Here is a 20,486-nt window from a genome sequence, read left to right on the forward strand (position 1 = left end):
AATTGCATAGCTATTGTAACTATATATGTAAATATATCTTATCATATTAACGTTGCTTAGAACGTTCAAATGCGTTTTAAGCGTAGGAAAAGAACATTTTGTTCAAAGAAGAGATATGACCAAACTGTAAAAAAAAATAAAGATATTAATTTCAAAGGCATATTCCTCGTAAATTTTTCATGGTTTTTTGTTTGTTTATATTTGCATACAAAGAACAAATTAAACGACATAAATCACCATGGAAACCCTATGTTCTGATGACGAATACAACAAAAGTGTGATACTCGTTATATCATCTCTATCAACCGGAAGTGTAATGTACATAGCAACCATTTTATTTTGGATGTCACGAATTTGTAAATATAAAAGTTCTCGTTTAAAAGGTATGTATTTCTTGAATATTTCTCTATACTTCTTATTTCGGTAAAATGTTGCTAAAATGTCGGTAAAATTTCCCATTTTCTATTCACTTTTGATGATTTGATTTAAGTGAATTGGTGTAAAATTGAACGTCTGTACTACAATGAATAATTATATTACTAGTGTTTAGTATTGGACATAACAACAAACCATGAAAGAGTTATACATGTACTTAAGTTATTGGTAAGTGTGACATACATGATCCTATATTACATATATTTATTTATATAGCAAATATATAATAAAATGTTCTCGAACAAACATATTTTTATTATATGTCATCATATAAATGGTCATTCTAAATCACCTTGAACAACATAAACATTTTTTCCAACAGCATATTAAACGAAATTTCAAGTGACACATTTCTATTGTTTTATCAATAGTTGAAGAACTAATGGAAAATGTGCCCATTGCAGACCTTTCCACTTTGGTTATATCTCATAAGTCAGCTCCATAGACTTCGATACTCGTTGATGCTTCATACAATTACTGTCTTAATATTTAACCAAACTAAAATTTGTCATTTGGTAAATTGTCCAATTTCCTTTCGTCGCGCACACAAACCCTTAACAAGCGGACGGAAAACACATGACTTGTTTGCCTATTTTCAGCATTTTTATGTTCTTTCTAAAGCTTGTAAATACTCATTAGAATGCTGAAAATATGAATTTTTTATTTGTCAAAAAGAAGGTATGCTGACTTTAATAATTTAATTTACACATGATGTTTATTTTATGTAACTTTGTTTTTGATTGGTCGGCTAGTATTCTATATCCCTTCAAAATCCCGTCATTTCCACAATATCAATAGCTTTGAATAGAATAAGGAAAGAATATACATTAATCAAAACCATAAAAACTTTTTTGTTCCTTTGTTATTCTGTCGATAGTATTGTTGATTTTTGAGTTTTCATGAAAATTGATTGCACCAATAAGTGCCATAAGTTAATGATATGTTTCAAAAATCCGTAAAAGTGATACTCCCTCGGGAGCAATAAGAACAATAATATGATATGAAAATTGAGTTTATTCCATGATTCTTATATCAATTTCAATTACTAAACATTTTTGTTAATGTATTATTATTAACAGCAAAGCCAAAAACAAGTGTCATATCTGCCAACAATCAGTGGTGTTTACAGGTTACCAGAAACAAAAGCCAAGGTCCTAGTATCCAGCAAAGGATTTGGAGAAAGCAATCATTTTTAAATGAAATCTCCCAAGTCCAACCTGTTCGTTTACCAAGACCTGTTGTTACAGGAAAAGACTGGAATAATCGTCACGGAAACACGTCACGTGATCATGAAAACTATGGTTTTGATTTTTCCTGTTACTAATTAAGATGAAAAAATGAGAAAAAAGAAAGAATGTGATTTATGAAATGACAAAAGCAGTGTTTTGACAGAGCTAGAAAACAGATGTGTTGATGTATACCACAGAGGATTTTATATATCAAATTAAAATACCGGACGACATTTTAAAACTTGGAAATTTAAATCTCAAGAGCAAACTAGTGGATGCGTTAAATGACGGTAGCACATCATGACATATTTCAAGGATGCAACTTTTCAATTCAATATGATCATTAACTTTACTTTCGTATTATTCGGAACGAAACTTATACTTAAACAATTCACAATAGGAATTGTTAAAATCAACTACTAGACATGATTAGAAAATGTCCTATTTACTACTTATAATATTTATGACATGAAAATAAAAATTGTGTGTGATATATATCTGATCAGAATTTATGACATGAAAATAAAAATTGTGTGTAAATATATCTGATCAGAATATTATGTACATGTCTGTGAGCCTGAATATACACTTACCAATCAATTAGTCAAACCAATTAATGACCCAATCAATAACGATTTATCTTACGTTATTGCAAAAACACTTAATGACTTTGTATTCACCACGTGACTTTTAAACTGTTCAGTTTCTGAATTGAACTATTCTTACTTTCATTTACCGATAAATTTTTCAAATTCTATGATAAAAATATAATGTTAGTTAGTATGGGTGTGCAGGCTGGACTGGCTCTCTACTGGTGGCAAAGGGTGATCTCTTTTGGTTTCAACAGGGTAACGGTCCTAATTTCGCGGTGCTCCTAATGCCGGGTGGATATAAGTAGGATTTCTACTATACTTGTAAGGCATCCAGCTAAATCATAATATTTGATAAATACGTAGTCGGAAGTTGATAATTACTGGAAAGTTATCCAGGAAAGCCGATTCAGCAGCTGTTATAATTGCAACCGATCTAGCAGAAGACAAGCTATTCTTATCAGTAGCGTTTCGAGTAAAGATAACCGGTTGCGTTTCTCACTGTATAAATCGTATGTAAAATGGTCTGACATATGGTAGGTTTAACAGTTAATTTAAATAATTTTGTGTCAAAAGATTTGTTAAATTATAAACTGTGACAAAGCTAAGATCTCATCTTTCTATTGATAATAATTTTTAAAATCGGACATTTAATAACAACAAACTAGCGGTTTAAAAATGCTATATCTTGCATGTAAGTATAAGCACTACTGTATTGTATCACATTATACAAAAAAATCTTTAATACCCTGATCATTGGTTCAGCACATAGGATACTTACACTTAACAACTTTGATTTTGTTCTTTTAACGTTATTTCTTTCGTAAAGAAAGCTAATCGGTGATGCTTGCAGCAATATAAAATATTATTTACATAGTACTACGCACGTGTAATCATAACGTTTATTTTATCTATATACATGACTACTGTTTAAGACGTTTTCGGTAGTTTTCTGTGCGCATCGTTATGCGCTTCCAAGAAAGATAATCACGGATAATTACTCTTCAAAAAGAAGGTCAAGTTGAATAGTATTCGGATAAGTGTTTAAATTTCGGCTATAAGCAAATAATGAGTAAAAAATACAGAATAGATATTTCTAAATGTTCAGGAGGAGATCCGTTCAAAAGAATAACAAGTCGTTTAGACAATATCAGATAAAGGATTTCTCCTAGCATTAGTACGACAGCATTGATGATAATTCTGCGCGCGTTACCCCACCCACTTGTGGTATAGTGACGAAAGTGCGTCGCCACTTGATTACTGGCAGACAACTGGGCAAAGAAGTTTAAAGTGATATATTTTAAAAGTGTTGAATAAAAATCAAAATGAATATCTAAGAAATGTTCCGAATTTCATTATTTTCTTTGTAAATTTCTGAATACTTGCTTACTGTTCGGGTATGTTAGTCGAGTGAAAAAATAATATGGACCTAAATATGTTTTAAAAACATATTCAGTATCATTTTCCTAATATAACATCAAAAGAAAAAGAAATTTTTATTACAACATGTTTTTGTTGTATATTCGACAATACTTTTAGTATATCACTGATCTTTCTTAAGAAAGCGTGGTAATTTTGACCGTTGGCATATGCGGTAACCATGGAAACTGCCCGTTTACAAAAAACTAACACGTCAACATATATTTTTATTTCTATTTTTGAATCCACCATTAAATGTTACTTGATATATCAATAATGTAGAAAATTCTATGAAAGAAATTTCTTGATAGCTTTAATTTTTTACAGAATTCATGTTTATTTTTCTCATTTTTTGTTTAGTTAAAAAGCATGAAAAACTCATTTTTTAAAGAAATATGTTCCAATTATCGTTTGTTTTATTCAGAACCCTAAGATAAAGCAAGCTTTGTATAAAATTATGTTTATTGTGTGTGTAATAAGCTGTCTTATACATTTTTTAACACAATTTGGCTATTTTGACAATTTTGAGATATACGGTTACCATGGAAACTGCCATTTTTCAAAAAATCCAACACGCCAACATATATTTTTCTTTTCAGTTTTGAATTCGTCATTAAATTTTACACAAAATTAGAAAATCATATGAAAGAAATTTTTCAATATCTTTAATTATTCACAGAATTCATGTTTATTTTTCTCATTTTTTGTTCGGTTCAGGAACATGGAAAACTCAGTTTTTAAAGAAATATGTTCAGATTATCATTTGTTTCATTCAGAAACATTGGATAAGGTTATCTTTGCATAAATCAATGCTTGTTGTGTGTATTAAGCTATCTTATACATTTTCTATTTGTTATAACACAGTTTGGCTATTTTGACAGTTTTGAGATATACGGTTACCATGGAAACTGCCATTTTACAAGAAATCCAACACGTCAACATATATTTTTCTTTTTATTTTTGAATTCGTCATTAAATTTTACTAATCATACAAAAAATTTAGAAAATTCTATGAAAGGATTTAATTTTCATAAAACTGTAGAAAATGTCTTTAATATGTAAACAATTTTCAGTTTTCTTTAAATGTGCAAACAGTGTTCAGTTGTTTTTTTTAAATAAATAAATTGTGCTGTAGCTTTAAAAAATATTCCTTATAAAGCCATTTGACAAGATATTTGGTCATGTTTAAGATATTTAAAATATAACATTACCTCATGTAGACCTCATAGCAGTCTTGGTTATAAAAGCTTTCATCCGTATTATATACAATACATTTAGCGAAGGAATAAACCTTTTCTAACATAAAATATTATCATTTTGTAGAGCTAACAATTTGACAAGCTAACAATAATATCATCGTTTGCCATAGATATTTTAAACATGTTAAACATAAAACCATTTATATTACAGTGCATTGAAATCAATGTGATATAAGTTTGATCAAGATATGAATCATAATTTACAAGTTTAAATGTTACAGTAATAATGGAATAAATGTCTTAAAGTCCTGTAAGTTCTTTTATAATTGTACCTTTTCTATAATAAAGAACAATTACCACATGATTTTATGCACTCTTCCGTTTTCAAATCAATGAAAAATGAATGCAGTGTTCATTGTGTGTTTAAAACTTTCAACTGGTCTCCAATGCAACCAACATAGATCTCAGCATAGCGTGAACTATGGCATATTGATTGAAGAAGGTCTCCATCTTCACCTTTATACATTATCTTCCCATGCTTCAAGTCTCCGTTGACTTTATGAATTGTTCCATTTTTATAACAGCAGACAAGTAATGCCCCGTCATCTAACATCAACATTCCACATGGTCCACTAAGATCTGTATGTTTATATGTAGCTGTAACTTTCCCTTGTAATGATACACTCGTTATATTGTCGTTATCAAAGTCACTGATATACAGAAGTTTGGAATCCTTTCTCACAGCAATATACGGTATATAGTCAGGTGAAAGAAAGTTCAGAGAGATGTTATTCAGGATATCACCTGGTGTATTCAGTACAATCACACTAGGAGGAGACAAACAAGCAACATAAAGACAATCCTGATTAAAGTCTATACAATAGCATTGCCTATCCACTTTAATACTGCGGACACATGATAGCTTGTCGTCTGTTGTCATGACCACTATTTCTTTGATATACGGCATTGTTACAGCGAACAGATCCTGAGACATTACAGCAATATCACATGGCCCTGAGTCTAGAGCTTTCTCTTCTTGTACACGTTTGTTCTCTATAGATATCAATTTTACCTTCTTGTTTTCCCAATCAGCTAGAACTAGTTTATTTGTGTTGAGTACTGCACATCCTGTGATATGACAGGTCATCTTATCTGATGACGTTTTAACATTGATATCTCCTTTCTCAATCAGACGATCAACAGCTTTTATAACTTTTGTCGATTCATGACGAGAATGATTGACACTCTCACCGAAGACCATTTTCTTACAGAACAATGTTTCCAGTTCAGAATTTCGTTGAAATGAGTAGTGCATATTGGTATGCATTAACGTTTGTTCTGCGTCATTCAATTCATATGATTTTAGTGTAGATTCTGCCCGCTTCATGTCAATGTACAGTTGACCGTCTTCATGATTTGATTTGCTTGCATGTAGACTTGATTGCAAGCATTTTATACCGGAAATCGTATTTTCACATGTATCAAGGACGTGCTGAATAATTTTGTTGTTGTTGGACTTTATTTCCTCGGCATTATTTAAAGCATCTTTTTGCATCAGATCAAGGCGGTCGTTTATTTCTTTTCGGAATTCAGTGATCGCCTTGATGATTTCTTTACTGTAATCATTTATATTGCTTCTACTGCTTTTAGCCTTCTTCGAAATTTCTGAAGCTTCCTTTAATTTTTCTCCCAGTTTTTGCATGACGTCACCGAATTCCGTCCCATCTGCGATACCTACGCATTTTTCAGGTATGTAATCAACTTTACATGTTCTATGTCCTAAAACTATGCAATCATTACATACGAGTGCATGGTGTGATGGACAATAAAATTTGATTATTTCTTTTTCGTGAACTTGACACATTTCAGTGCATTCATTGTTTGATTTTCTTGTAGTTTGAATCTTATCAAAATCATAACGCTGCAAAATTTGATGATTTCGTGAGACTTTGGTTTTTCTGTGGACATCGTGGCAATTTTTACAAAGGTATTCTTGACAAGTGACACAAAACCCGTGAGCTTCTATATGTTGACCTGTGGTAAGACATGGCTCACAACAGTGATCAAAGTCTTCTGCTGATCCTGCTGCTACTGATCCTAGCAGGTCTATTTGTTTACGTCCTGATACGGCCATTCCTGGAATACAAAATATAGAATTTTTTATCATTATTTTCCTTTCTACTAAAAAGGATATATTATTCAATTTGGCTCATAACGAAATTTTAATTACATCTTAAAGTTTATTAATCACAAACGAAAATCAATTTATGTGTATTGCGTGATCGATCGCTGTGTAGCATTTTATTTTTCCAATGAAAAAGAAATATCTCATCTGACTAATGACCTTATTTGACATTAAAAGAAAAAATATTAATTGCTTTACGCTGCAAACAAATTATTCTATTTCTTATGTATTAATAATGGTACCCATCAATAAAATTTGATTAAACATAATTGGTTGTATTAAACGATATTAATCGTATTCATTAAGGTATCAACAATTAATTAATCAATTAAACTCTTGATTGAACATCGATCATAATTCGATAACAAACGAACACATTCAAAGGTCATGATCCTTGTGACACTAGTATGACCTTTCTTAAGTAAAGGGACGTAATTTTACACGATTTGAACAGCTTTCCAGTACAAGGTAGACTCCCTTTATTAATAAAACAACTACGTCCAAAAGTAAGTTATAACTTTTCTAAATCTGTATATCGCATAGTAATATCACAATATTGCTGTAATTCAAAAACAATGGGTCAAATATCCTTTACTTTAAGTAATTTTCAATTTAGTTTTGCGTCTCACAAATATAGGCTTCTAATCTACAATTAAGGGAACATGGTATGATTTATTTCCTCATTTTTTTCATCGATATTTTATGTAAAGACGCAAAGAAACAAATATTAAGAAAAAGAAAAAAATCTTACCTTTTGCAATTATTTTTTGTAACAAGTATATTAGTATCCGACCTTTCCACGATTAAAATGAATTAATTACATTTTCTTTAGATCTATTACACTTCCTTGTCCAAAAACGTTTATAAATAGCATGCCCTAGTTTTGCGCAAGGGTAGTTATTTCAGAATGTCGCTTATTATATTTCAAAATAATCTCCCTTCAGTTATATTCATAATAATGTAGCTGTATTTCACTCGGATTTTGCAAACTGAAAAAACGCGAATTCTGATAAAGTATAAGTAGTTATGTTTTCTAATGATGTGAATGACAAATGATATTCTGCTATTTTTGACGAAATTATAACACTGATAGAAAACATGCCAAATAAGTATCGCATGTGTAAAATTGAATTTATTTGACACAAAATATTTAAACGTTAAACGTCAAGCAAATCAGTATGGTGAACAAAGATATATTGCCAGTAGTGCCGAGAGACGCATTCGAGAAAAGGCATTAAAGTGTTAGACTATGACTTTGTGATTTCTTGTAACGACACTTAATGACCTCTTACGAGTTTAATAGATAAATGTGTATGATTTCTTTCAAGTTTGTAGGACTCAGACAATGAAAATGAGATAAAACTTGAAATGTATTTACTTTTAATTTAAAAAGTAAGATTTAGGGACAATAGCTTATGAGTTTGAAAGAAAACAAACAATATTGATATTACACTTGTATCACATTTCGAGCATACATTGTATCTAAACGAATGTCGTTAACACGCTTCAGTTCAGAAAATATAATTAACAGCAAGTAAAAATGAATTGCATACGTCTACCATGCTTTTCGTGAATAGAAAAAAAATTTGAAACCAGTCCGATATACATTTCGTGTTATGTGCCGATGATGTAACTTGATTTTAAGATTTTAAGAAAACTGTGCTGGTTTGGATGTGAAACATGCATATACAATAAGAAGAATTCCCTTAAGAAGAAAAACATACATCAACCACGAAATAAATTGTCAATTTTTAACGTTCAGCTTGCAACATCCAAATGAGATACAAAGCATTTATAAATCCGTTAAGCTTCAGGGTATCTTGAGCATTTGTTAAGAACAGTGAAAAGAAAGATTTAGCAAATTATTATACTGTTATAGCTAGTTATAGATAAAGGTCAATTTAACAGCCAATCATCATACATTCTCCGGATTCTGTGAAATATTTAAATAATAATATTGCAGGATATAAATGCTTCATTAATTAACAGTTTCAATGACAGTCTCAAGATATGTCCAGTTACATCCCCTTACGATACGTTACGTGATAAATTGAATTTTGGGTAAACTACTTATCGATTAAGCATGTTTAAACGCGTATAAATAATACATTTATATTTGTTTACAAAATTAAGTGTTTGTTTAAAATATAGTTTATCTTACCTGTTTTCAAGTATGACTATTATACAGCATGCAAAATAAAACCATTCCAAACTTTACAAGATTAAAATTTTCTTAATTATAAAATCTACCTTTTTAAAAGTTTAATGAAAAATAGTGACCTTCAAGCTGAACTTCCTTTCACGGAAAACGTTTATAAATAGAATGTCCTAAATTTAAGTTTCTTTTGTCGCGTGTATCATTTCAGATTTATCTCCCATTATTCTGAAACTTTTTATAGTAAAGTATTAGGTACGTTATTATAAAATTAAATTGGTCAAGAACGGCGCACCTATTTAAAGCACATACAATTGCGATGTTGAGCTTCAAACTCCTTGAAATCCAAATAAAATGTATGTTTACAAATAACGGCGCATCTATATTTTTTTGAAACTGACCTACAATTTTCGGCCATCCATTCCTCGAAAACTTATATAAATTCTAGGGGGTTTTTTGCCAAGGGAAATTATATATTTTAAGTCCCTCATTATTTTCTAAAGTTATCTCCCTTTATCAATAATGATAATAATTAAGTATGTCAAATCGCAAAGTTATATATTAATTGGTGATCATCCAAGTGTTGCAAGCTGAGCAAAGAGAGTAAGTTATTTTGTTTTCTAATGAAATAAATAATAAATGATGTATATTATGACTTTTTCTGATGGAATTATAGCACAGCGAATAACTGATAGGAAACGTGCTGAGTAAGTTCTGGCATTCAATGACACAAAATATTTAAACCTGAAATATGCACTTTGAGTGTAAAGCAAACCAGTATGATTAACAAAGATATATTTGCCAGTTGCTCCGCAGGAGGCATTTTGACAAAAGCGTTAAAATTCTGGGCAAAGTGTTGGACCATGACCACATGATTTCTTGCAGCGACACTGTATGACATCGTCCGAGTTAAAAAAAAATAGTGCGCATGACTTCTTGCGAGTTTGTAGGACTCTGACAAAGTAATGACACTAAAAAGAGTACAATATTAACTTGATATGGAAAGATTGTACTTCAAATATGAAAACCTATCTCAATTCATATCATTTAATCAAATAATGATGTATATCAGAAAATCACATGGTGCATATATTAAAAATTTATTGGTTACATAATAAAAAAAAACATCGACAGTACATCAAGGAAAACTAAAAAAGTCTAAAATTTGGAACAATCGTGTTAACATGACCTCTTGCGACTTCAGCAAATAAATGAGCATCACATTTTGTGTTTGATAACAACTATTAGAAACCCTATCGTTATTTGTTTAAATTTACTCAAATTCCATTGATGAAATATTTATATGTCCATAATTTAAACCTGAATAATACCAAATTGTCGCCGTAAGTCTTTCAACTTGTTTTGGTCACCTCTTGATATAGTAAAAAGAATCAGATAATTTCTTATGAGCTTGCAAGAAAATATGCAATGTTGATCTTACACGTGTATATAAGTGATTTTCTTTTCTCGGAAAATATTATTAATAGCAAGGTTATATATTAAAAAAGAAATTGCGTACATCTAACATGCTTTTCGTGAATACGGAACCAAATCTGAAACCAATCCGACACTTATTACGTATTTTTGTGCCGATGATAAAACTTCAATTTAAGAAAACCTCACTAGTTGGGATGTGAAAAAGACATTATTCAATAAGAGGAATTCCCTTAAGAATAGTACATACATCAATCACTTACACATTTTTGATTTTGTGCTTGCAACATTCGAATGAAAACATCTAGTTTATCCGTTTATCTAATGTGCATATTGTAAATTTATTCATATATTGCCATATAAAGAATAGTGCAAATAAAGATTTAGCAAAGTATTCTTATGATAGAGCCTGTGATTAAACATCGATACCTCATACGCTACAAAATTCTACAAAATTTTAAATATAATATTGCAAGATGTAAAATGTTTCATTAATCAAACTGGTCAGATGACAGTACTAATATATGACTAGTTACATCTCCTGACGATACGTTATTTGATCAATGAAATTTCAAGTGCTAAATTAAGTAAACTGCTTATCGATTGAACACGTCTATAAATAGCATGTCCTATATTGACACTTGTATCATTTCAAATTATCTCCCATTAATTTGAGAAGTATTGTTTGATTTTAAAAACCTGACAATTCGATACTGATTATACGGTTAATGCACACAATATATTATTTCTTCGATAGATTTGAGAAAAATGCCGCGCAGTGTTTGCTGTTAGATGTGTGTCCATGTTGAAATTTATAACTTGTGTATTTTATACCATTCTATCTGAGGCTTATTTGCACATTTGTGCATAAGCTGTATAAAAAGTGATATAAACTAAGGGGAATTATACCTGAATGAACGGAATATCTCATACTTCATTTAATATGTTAATATATTAATGAATTATATTGGTGTTGTTGTCATTTCTTCTTTTGCATTGTCTTTTAATTGAAGATAGACTTCAAATGAACTGTTTTTGAAGAGTTGTTTTTGCATGGCTGGTATTATTTCAACATTAAGGAAAATATATACTGTTGTTATAAAGAGATTCGGTATACGCAGGGTCATTCTGCCATATTTTCTTAATTAAATGTAGTATTCGGAATATTCATGTCGATAAAAGCAATGAATTTTGAGATAATGATGTTTGACTGTTATTGCCTAGGGTAGGTATCCGAGAGTTGGATTTTTCGATCGAATCTGCAAACATTTCAGATATAATTTCATGAATTTTCTATCAAATGATATTATAAAAGTATAAACCGAGCTAGAAATTTATAACATTTATGTTAGGGGCTATTTTTTAATCTATCACATTTTAGGACTTCTAACAATTTATTTTCTATTGCGATATTTTGCATAATGTTATAACTAACTAGATAAAAGCATAACGCTGGCCTTAATTATATTTCAAAGACAGGATTTACAAGAAAGGTAAACTTGGGATTCATTAAAAGAAAGACATTCAAGATTCAAGTGATAATTTTCATATTCAATGCCATCTATGACAGAAATGGTTAGGGCTATTTTAAGTAATTTATGTGGATTGTTGGTGCCGTTTGCAATATTTGTTACATTCTTTGTTTGATTTACAATATTATACTTTTAAATCAATTTTTAAAATTTCCATGAATGTTAGCATGAATTTCGCGCATGCTATTTTCTCATATTTCTGAGGATCACACAAACTAATGTTTGCACGTCTTTTATTAAAAAAAATAATTCAATAATTAAATAAAGAAACAGTTTTTTAGCTCAGTATTCCTATGGAATGTTTGGAAAATTATTATTCACATAATTATAGTAACATAATACATAATGTTTTATGTATTATCTGAAAAGGCTATTAAGATCAATTATTGGTAGAAATGTGCATTGTTAAACAGAAACTGAAACAATAATATTCATGTACACATACCTAATATTTTTGAGAGAATGTTCGTTTTATTTTAAAATGTTACGAAAATATAAAAAGGGAATTCTATAACTCGCCTAGTTTCATACAGTGTGTAATTACTTTCGTAAATATGAGGCACTTAATTTACCGGTATTGTATAAGGAATGAATGATGAACAATCTTTCGAGATGATAACGATGATTTAAAAGATGATAAGATTAATTTCGTTACACTTGTAGTCAGACATCGATAGAGAAAGCTCTACGGAGAGCTTTATTTCTTGAAAGCTAAATATGTGTATGAGGGGTACCAGAGCATGTTACAATCAAAACAAATTAAATATGACAAGTATTGCATTTTTATACTTTCATTTTAATTAATTTAACTGTCTACGGCTATTCATATATACGAAATAGGCTTTTAATGGATTTTGTCTTTCACTCCTATAAAGCAAGTTATCACAAATAATTGTTTAAGTGTGTTTGTTACTTTTTCTGTTGTTTTTTATTCGTACGTAAAAATATACTGTAACCCAACGAATATTCGCGACCAATTAATGTTCGCTTTATTCGCGGATGGCCACGAAGCGCGAATATTTGTTTGCGCGAATAAGTCCGCACGATTTCGCGAATAAATTGGAGAGAAATTTTTATTTTAGACGTTGTTCATGCAAAGCCACTTGACCGGATATATTTGAATTTTACGGGCACCTGTTAGGAAGTAATGAATTGTTATGAATATTGCCATAAAGCAATAAAAACACAAACTAAGTAAACTACTACTATTTTATAAATATCAAAAGAACACTATGTCAATATAGCAATCAAAATAAACATCCACATTTTAATACAATTTATGAAATACTAGTAGGCCTATTGTCAACCACGTTCCGTATATGTGTCAGTTTTAAGTTTCTTCATATTTAAATGTTTGAATAAATCGTTTGACAAAAGTGGGAAAACTATCAAGCATCACAAAAGGCTATTGTTTTTTGGATCCTATAAAATAATTGTTTGAGTGAATTGTTAAGACAAAGGTGGTATAAACCTATCGAGCATCACAAAAGGGTATTGGGTGTACATAATTACAAACAGTGAAGTACAAGATGGTTTCATACTAGTATCGATTTTTACCCGTCAAACTTAACAGTCTGCATAGCTCAGTTGGTTAGATTGAGGACTCATATAACATAATTTTCTCGGCGTTGGTTCGATCCCTGATTGAAGATTTGTTGATAAAATTTCAAATACAGCTACGTTTGCCGCTTTAATCATTTTTTTCTTTTCTGGTGTGCTTTCCAGATCATGATCAGGCAAAAACGATGCCGAAACATCCCTGAATTCTGAGGGTTTATTTTTTATCAACCACCCTTTTAACGACATGTTTAGAAATGAAGACGAACGATGCGTACATGTACATATATAGAGAAAATGTTTTGCTGAATTGTGATCACAATTCACTTACCAATACAATATAAGGCTAGCGTATTGTTAATCCCATTTAAGACACCAATAATGACCTCAATTATTGAAGATTAATAGCCGGCTAATGGATTTTACGGCCCCATCGGACTTTCCAATCCGCGAATATTTTTTATTCGGAAATCAAGAAAACGCGGAAATTAATATTCGCGAATATGTCCGACATCGGCAAATCGCGAAAATTTGTATTCGCGAATATAAATTGGGTTTCTTATGTACACTTCTTGATGCCGAAGATGTCAAATGTTTGTAAAAGAAACAAACCTTTAAGTAAAAAATCAAAACTTTGAATTGTTTCTCTAGTCTTAGTCCTAATTTTATCAATGTATATATTTCCCATGTCTTAAGAACAACAATAACTTACAGGAAAACTTTGAGATATCCGAATATTTAATTAGCGGTACTTAACATATTCTGACAATTGCGATAATGCCATGGTTAGGTCAAGTTTTTAAATTGTATTAAGAATATTTTTATATCAATTATAATTTTTGTTTCTTGCTGAAATTTACCAATGGAATTTAAAACAATAATATGAAATGGATGAAAAAGAAACCATTGGTAAAACTCATTTAATTTGTCCATTATGGAAGGTCTGTAATATCATAAATAATTATGTTGATAGTATTATCATACATGCTACCAACCCATTAAATGATATCATAATGGTATTGTTGGTAACTATGTGTGAGATACATTATCCGATATAACATTTCTATATAAAGCATATGATAAAGTGTCCTAGAACAGAATATTATTATCATTCATATAATTGTGATGTAATAAATCACTTAATAAATCACTATCGAACATTTCTTCTTTAAGAAATATTTCATAGGAATATCCAAATGATAAAATTCTAATATTTCTATATAACTATGAAATTCTTGTAAACCATCCACTTTAAAACTGCTAAATGAAAAACCGGGACCAATTTATCTTGCAAACAATTGTCTACATATAGAGTGGATAACAGAGCAACAGTGCCAATAAAATTTTATATCCGATTGATAACAGTTTAACTCTATAATTAAGGTAGTAACTAGTTACGCATAGAATAAAGCCCTGTTTTTAAAGAAATTATAAAAAACTTGAAACTCGATGAATAAAATCGTAAAGCTGTTTGCGATCGATATTGTTTATGTAAGTAATTAAATAACTGATAATCTCCTATGTATCAAATCAAAATGAATCAATGTACATGTTTAATGGAAACTTTAAAGAACGACGAACAACACCGTTGCAGACTCTGTTCAACTGTGTCCATTCAAAGACAGGAGTGGAAGTGCAAGCTACCGTCCACCGTCCTAGCACCGGGTACCGGTTGGAGCAAAATTTAACACTTAAAATGAAAATGAAAAAACAACTTGAATTAATAAACATCCGCTTAAGTTTTGAATGGCGGTTATCATGAACCCGTCAGTCATTAGCACATGTTTGGTGACCCTATGTTTTGTTATATATAAGATTTCAAAGCGAGATAAAGTTATTTTATTTTGTATGTACATAATGTAATTAATAACACACAAAAATAAACCGTAATTCATTCAGTCAATCAAAATTTAAAGTTAATGAATAAGATTTTAAGACTTGACTTATAGTCGATATATTGTGTTATTATTGTTTACGACTTTAAACTTAATTAAAAGGGAGGCTCTGGAAATAAGACTAAGTTATTTGTCGATAATTATTTTTCATATATTATAGATAAATGTTACCGCATTTATTATTGGAAGAAGCGTTTTATAAATGTCACTTGACGTCTGATCATAAGACAGAAGCAAAATATCATGATATAATTAAGATGCGATTCATGTTAACATAACATCATATTTATATCCCATTATATTGATATTATATTATATTGATATTATTTACCATACTGTCAAGTATATACTCTTTATTTCCACTTTTTAGTGATGATAACATATATTACAAATTGATACATATACAAAATAAAGACAATATTATTATTTAATTGAATTATAATAATAAGAAATACGCTATCAAACAATTATGTGTCATCTTTATATAAATAAAATAATGTAAACAATGTATGTAGTGTCACCAAACATGTATAAATATGGTATAAAAACAACTTATTGTGATTGTTTGTAACATTGAATTGTTCAGACTGCTAAGTTTCGAGTAGAAATAAAGGGCTAATTATAAAAGCAATATACCTTAAGTTGACTATGAAAATAAGCATGAAACTTATATTGCTAATTTGAATAAACCCTGGTTGTGTACATTGGCTAAATTATGAAACAGCCACTGATTTATATTGCTTGTGCTATATTTTTTAATATTTTTACTTAGCATCAGTGGCCATTTTGGCAGAAACTAACACCTGTTGGGTATTTGCCCATAATTCATTTTTAAATTAACATTAATATCAAGATAAAATAAACAGATTAGCTAAAAATTCAATTTGTTCACAGTAACTATAACATAACCTTTACCTATTTCCATAATAATGACGATTAGTTTTATGTTCTTTGCTATCAGCATTTTAACGCTTAATTACATCGATATTGTAACTATAAATAATTATTATGTAAATATTTCATACCATATTACCGTTGCTGAGAACGTTTTAATGCGTTGTAAGCGTAGGAAAATAACTATTTGTTCAAACAAAAGATATGACTAAACTGTAAAATAAATGCAGATTTTAATTGCAAAGACATATTCCTGATAAATTTTCATATTTTTTTTGTTTGTTTATATTTGCATAAAAAGAACAAATTAAACGACAAAATTACCATGAAAACCCAATGTTCTGATGACAAATACAACAAAAGTGTGATATTTATGGTGGCTGATTTGTGCCATTTCGCGTTTTCGCCCCGCGACCCCGATAACGAAAAATCGAGAATTAACATGTTGAAATGGCGGGGGTGCGGAGCGAAAACACGCTAATTAGCGGGGTCGCGGGGCAAAAAGTCGAGATTAATTTAAAAAACCGCGGGGCCGCGAAACGAAATATTTATTGTTATAGGGCGCTAATTAGCGTGCTGCTGTTCGCGCCCCCGCCAAATAATTCTTTAAAAACTCGACTTTTCGCTCCGCGCCCCTGCTAATTAGCGTTTTTGTCGCTCCTCGCCCCCGCCGTTATTGTAGTTAAAATCTCGTCTTTTTGCTCAGCGCCCCCGCTAATAAGAGTGTTTTCGCTCCGCGCCACTGCCGTTTTATACATTTATTAAACCTCGTTTGGCGCCCCCGAAGATTAACGTGTTTTCGCTCCGCGTCCCCGCCGTTTTATTTCTTAAATCTCGTCCCGCAACCCCGCGGGGCGAAGTTTTTTCTTAAATCTCGCCCTGCGCCCCCGCTAATTAGCGTGTTTTCGCCCCGAACCCCCGCCGTTTTAATTCTTAAATATTGACCCCCGACCCCGCGGGGAGAAGTTTTATTTCTTCGTCCCGCGGGGTCGCGGAGCGAGATATAAGAAATTAAACGGCGCGGGGCAAAAACACGCTAATTAGCGGGGACGCCGAACGAGGTTCAAAGAATAAATAAAACCGCGGGGGCGCGGAGCGAAAAGATGAGATTTTAACTACAAAAACGGCGTGGCCGCGGACCGAAAACACGCTAATAAGCGGAGGCGCAGAGCGAAAGGTCGAGTTTTTAAAGAATAACTTGGCGGGGCGCGAATAACAGCATGCTAATAAGCGCCCTATAAAATAAACATTTCACTTCGCGGCCCCGCGGTTTTTCAATAAAATCTCGACTTTTCGCCACGCGACCCCGCAAATTAGCGTGTTTTCGCTCCGCGCCCCCGCCATTTTAACTTGTTAATTCTCGACTATTCGTTTGGCGGGGTCGTGGGGCGAAAACACGAATGGCACAAATCAGCCACCATAGATATTGGTTATATCATCTCTATCAACGGAAGTTTAATTTACCTATCAACCATTTTATTTTGGATGTCACGAAATTTTAAATATAAAAGTTCTCGTTTAAGAGGTATGTATTTCTTGAGTATTTCCAAATATTTCTTATTTCGGTAAATTTTGATAAAATGTCAGTAAAATTTCCCACTTTCTCTTCACTTTTGATGACTTGATTTAAGTGAATTGGTGCAAAATTGATGGTCGGTACTACAATAAATAATTGCATTGATAGTGTTTAGTACTGTACATAACAACAAACCAAGAAAGAGTTATACATGTACTTAAGTGGTTGGTAATTGTGACATACATGATCTTATCACATAAACCGCGGCGCAGGAGTGTAATAAAGTCATTTAATAAAAACGATTTTACACTAGACGATATTACACTAGTGTAATAACACTTTGACGTCACGTCTTTTATGCTATAAACATAACGTTAAAGCGCGCTAATGTTAGCGTTACATTATATAGGCGCGTCAAAGAAAAATGACTCTTGATAACAGTTTACCGTTCTTATTTTATATATGTGATAAATAGAATATTACATTCGTGTAGATTCAACACTAAATTTATAGAACTCGTTGAATAAAACAATATTATGCTCGCCAGAGGCTCGCATAATATGATTTTATTCAACTCGTTCAATAAATTTTGTATTAAACCTACACTCATTCAATATCCTCTATGTATATTACATATATTTATTTATATAGCAGATATATAATAAAATGTTCTCGAACAAACATATTTTTATTTTATGTCATCAGATAAATCGTTATTCTAAATCACCTTAACCAACATAAACATTTTTTCAACAGCATATTTTACGAAATTTCAAGTGACACAATTCTATTGATTGTATTATCAATAGTTGAAATACAAATGGAATATGTGCCCACTTTGGTTATATCTCATAAGTCAGGTCCATAGACTTCAATACTCATACAATAACTATCTTATTATTTAATCAAACTAAAAATTGTCATTTGGTAAATTGTCAAATTTCCTTTTGTCGATCACACACACCCTAAACCCGATGGAATGCACATGCATAAACAAAAAGAACATACATCAACCACGAAAGGTCATTTTTAACGTTCAGCTTGCAACATCCATACGAGACTAATGAAATGTGCGACTTCTTATGTTAATAAATTGCTTATCTATTAAGCATGTTTAAACAAGAAAATAAAACAAAAAATTTAGTGTAAATTTAAAGTATTGATTACCTTACACGTTGTCAGGTTTAACTATCATACCGAATTCCAGCCCATACCAATATGTACAGTTCACAATATAAACCTTTCATTTAAGATAAATCCACTCCAAAGTGTTCAAGATTTAAAAATTAAGTAATTATAAAATCTATCTTTCCAAAACGTTATGAAACGCAGTGACCTTCAAGCTGAATACCACAAATAAACTTCCTTTCGTTGAATACGTTTATAAATAGCATGTTCCAAAACTTAAATCAGGGATCAATTTATCTTGCAAACAATATTCTACGAATAGAGTGGAAAACTGTTCAGCAATTCCATAAAAATTTAATTCTTGATTGATAACATTTTAAAATTTAATTGCGATCAATACATTAAGCTAGTAACTAGTTAGTGTAACGGTGCCCATAAAAGGCATTTATGGTAAGTGCAAGCTACCGTTCATCCTCCCTAGCACCGGGCACCGGTTTGGGCAGAATTTAACATTTAAAAAGAAAATGACATAAACTTGAATTTAGAAACATCCGTTAATGTCTTGAATGGCGGTTATCAGGAATCCGTCAATCATTCACACATAAACATTGATAAATAAGATTTCAAATAATAGTTGATCTATTTTGTAAGTACATAATGTAATTAATTACGCACAAAAATAAACCGTAATTCACCCAGTCAATCAAAATTTAAAGTAAATGAATACGATTTTAAGGCTTGAGTTATGGTCGATATATTCTGTTATTATTTATTTTGTACGCTTGAAACTGAGTGCAGTAAATCCATTTAAAGCGCTGCTCTTGAAATAAGATTTTTAAGTTATTTATAATTATTACTTTTCATAAATTATAAAAAAAAACTGTTACTGCATTTATTGTTGAAAGTAGCGTTTTATAAATGTCACGTGATGTTTTATCTTCAGATAGAAATGATCTAATTTAGATTAGATATATGTTAACTAAAAGTCAAACAATATCATATTTATTTCATATTATATTTATATTCTTTAATACACTGTCTTAATACAATGTCAAGTTATTATCGACTTCAATTGAATTCATGGGTTTTATTTTTACTTTAGTATTTATTATATGTAACATTGCATTATAATGTTTTGTAAAACAATACACTGTAATCATAATAAGAATTACGTTATCAAACAATTATGTGTCACCTTTATATAAATGAAATAATGTTATCAATGTGTGTAGTGTCACCAAACATGTATAAACATGCTATAAAAACAAACTAATTATGATTGTTTGTAACATTGAATTTTTCAGACTGCTAAGTTTGG

General features: G+C 30.8%; 1 protein-coding gene across 3 annotated transcripts; it reads right to left on the minus strand.

The window, feature by feature from the left end:
• Positions 1-1,505: 1,505 nt before the first annotated feature.
• Positions 1,506-19,364, minus strand: LOC132715344 (uncharacterized). 3 transcript variants are annotated; one of them, XM_060698334.1, is made up of 2 exons: positions 19,208-19,364; positions 1,506-7,008 (listed from the first exon to the last, which is right to left on the minus strand). In XM_060698334.1, the coding sequence occupies exon 2, from the start codon at positions 7,004-7,006 to the stop codon at positions 5,285-5,287; it is 1,722 nt and encodes a 573-aa protein (XP_060554317.1). In that variant the 5' UTR covers positions 7,007-7,008; positions 19,208-19,364; the 3' UTR covers positions 1,506-5,284. The 3 variants fall into 3 exon arrangements, with proteins under 3 accessions (XP_060554317.1, XP_060554318.1, XP_060554319.1); XM_060698335.1 differs by lacking the exon at positions 19,208-19,364 and adding an exon at positions 9,219-9,353; XM_060698336.1 differs by lacking the exon at positions 19,208-19,364 and adding an exon at positions 7,809-7,949.
• Between the last annotated feature and the right edge of the window lie 1,122 nt (positions 19,365-20,486).

The sequence above is a fragment of the Ruditapes philippinarum genome, unplaced genomic scaffold (assembly GCF_026571515.1).
Source record: "Ruditapes philippinarum isolate M1 unplaced genomic scaffold, ASM2657151v2 ctg2544_1_1_1_1, whole genome shotgun sequence".
In the NCBI taxonomy this organism is placed as follows: domain Eukaryota; kingdom Metazoa; phylum Mollusca; class Bivalvia; order Venerida; family Veneridae; genus Ruditapes; species Ruditapes philippinarum.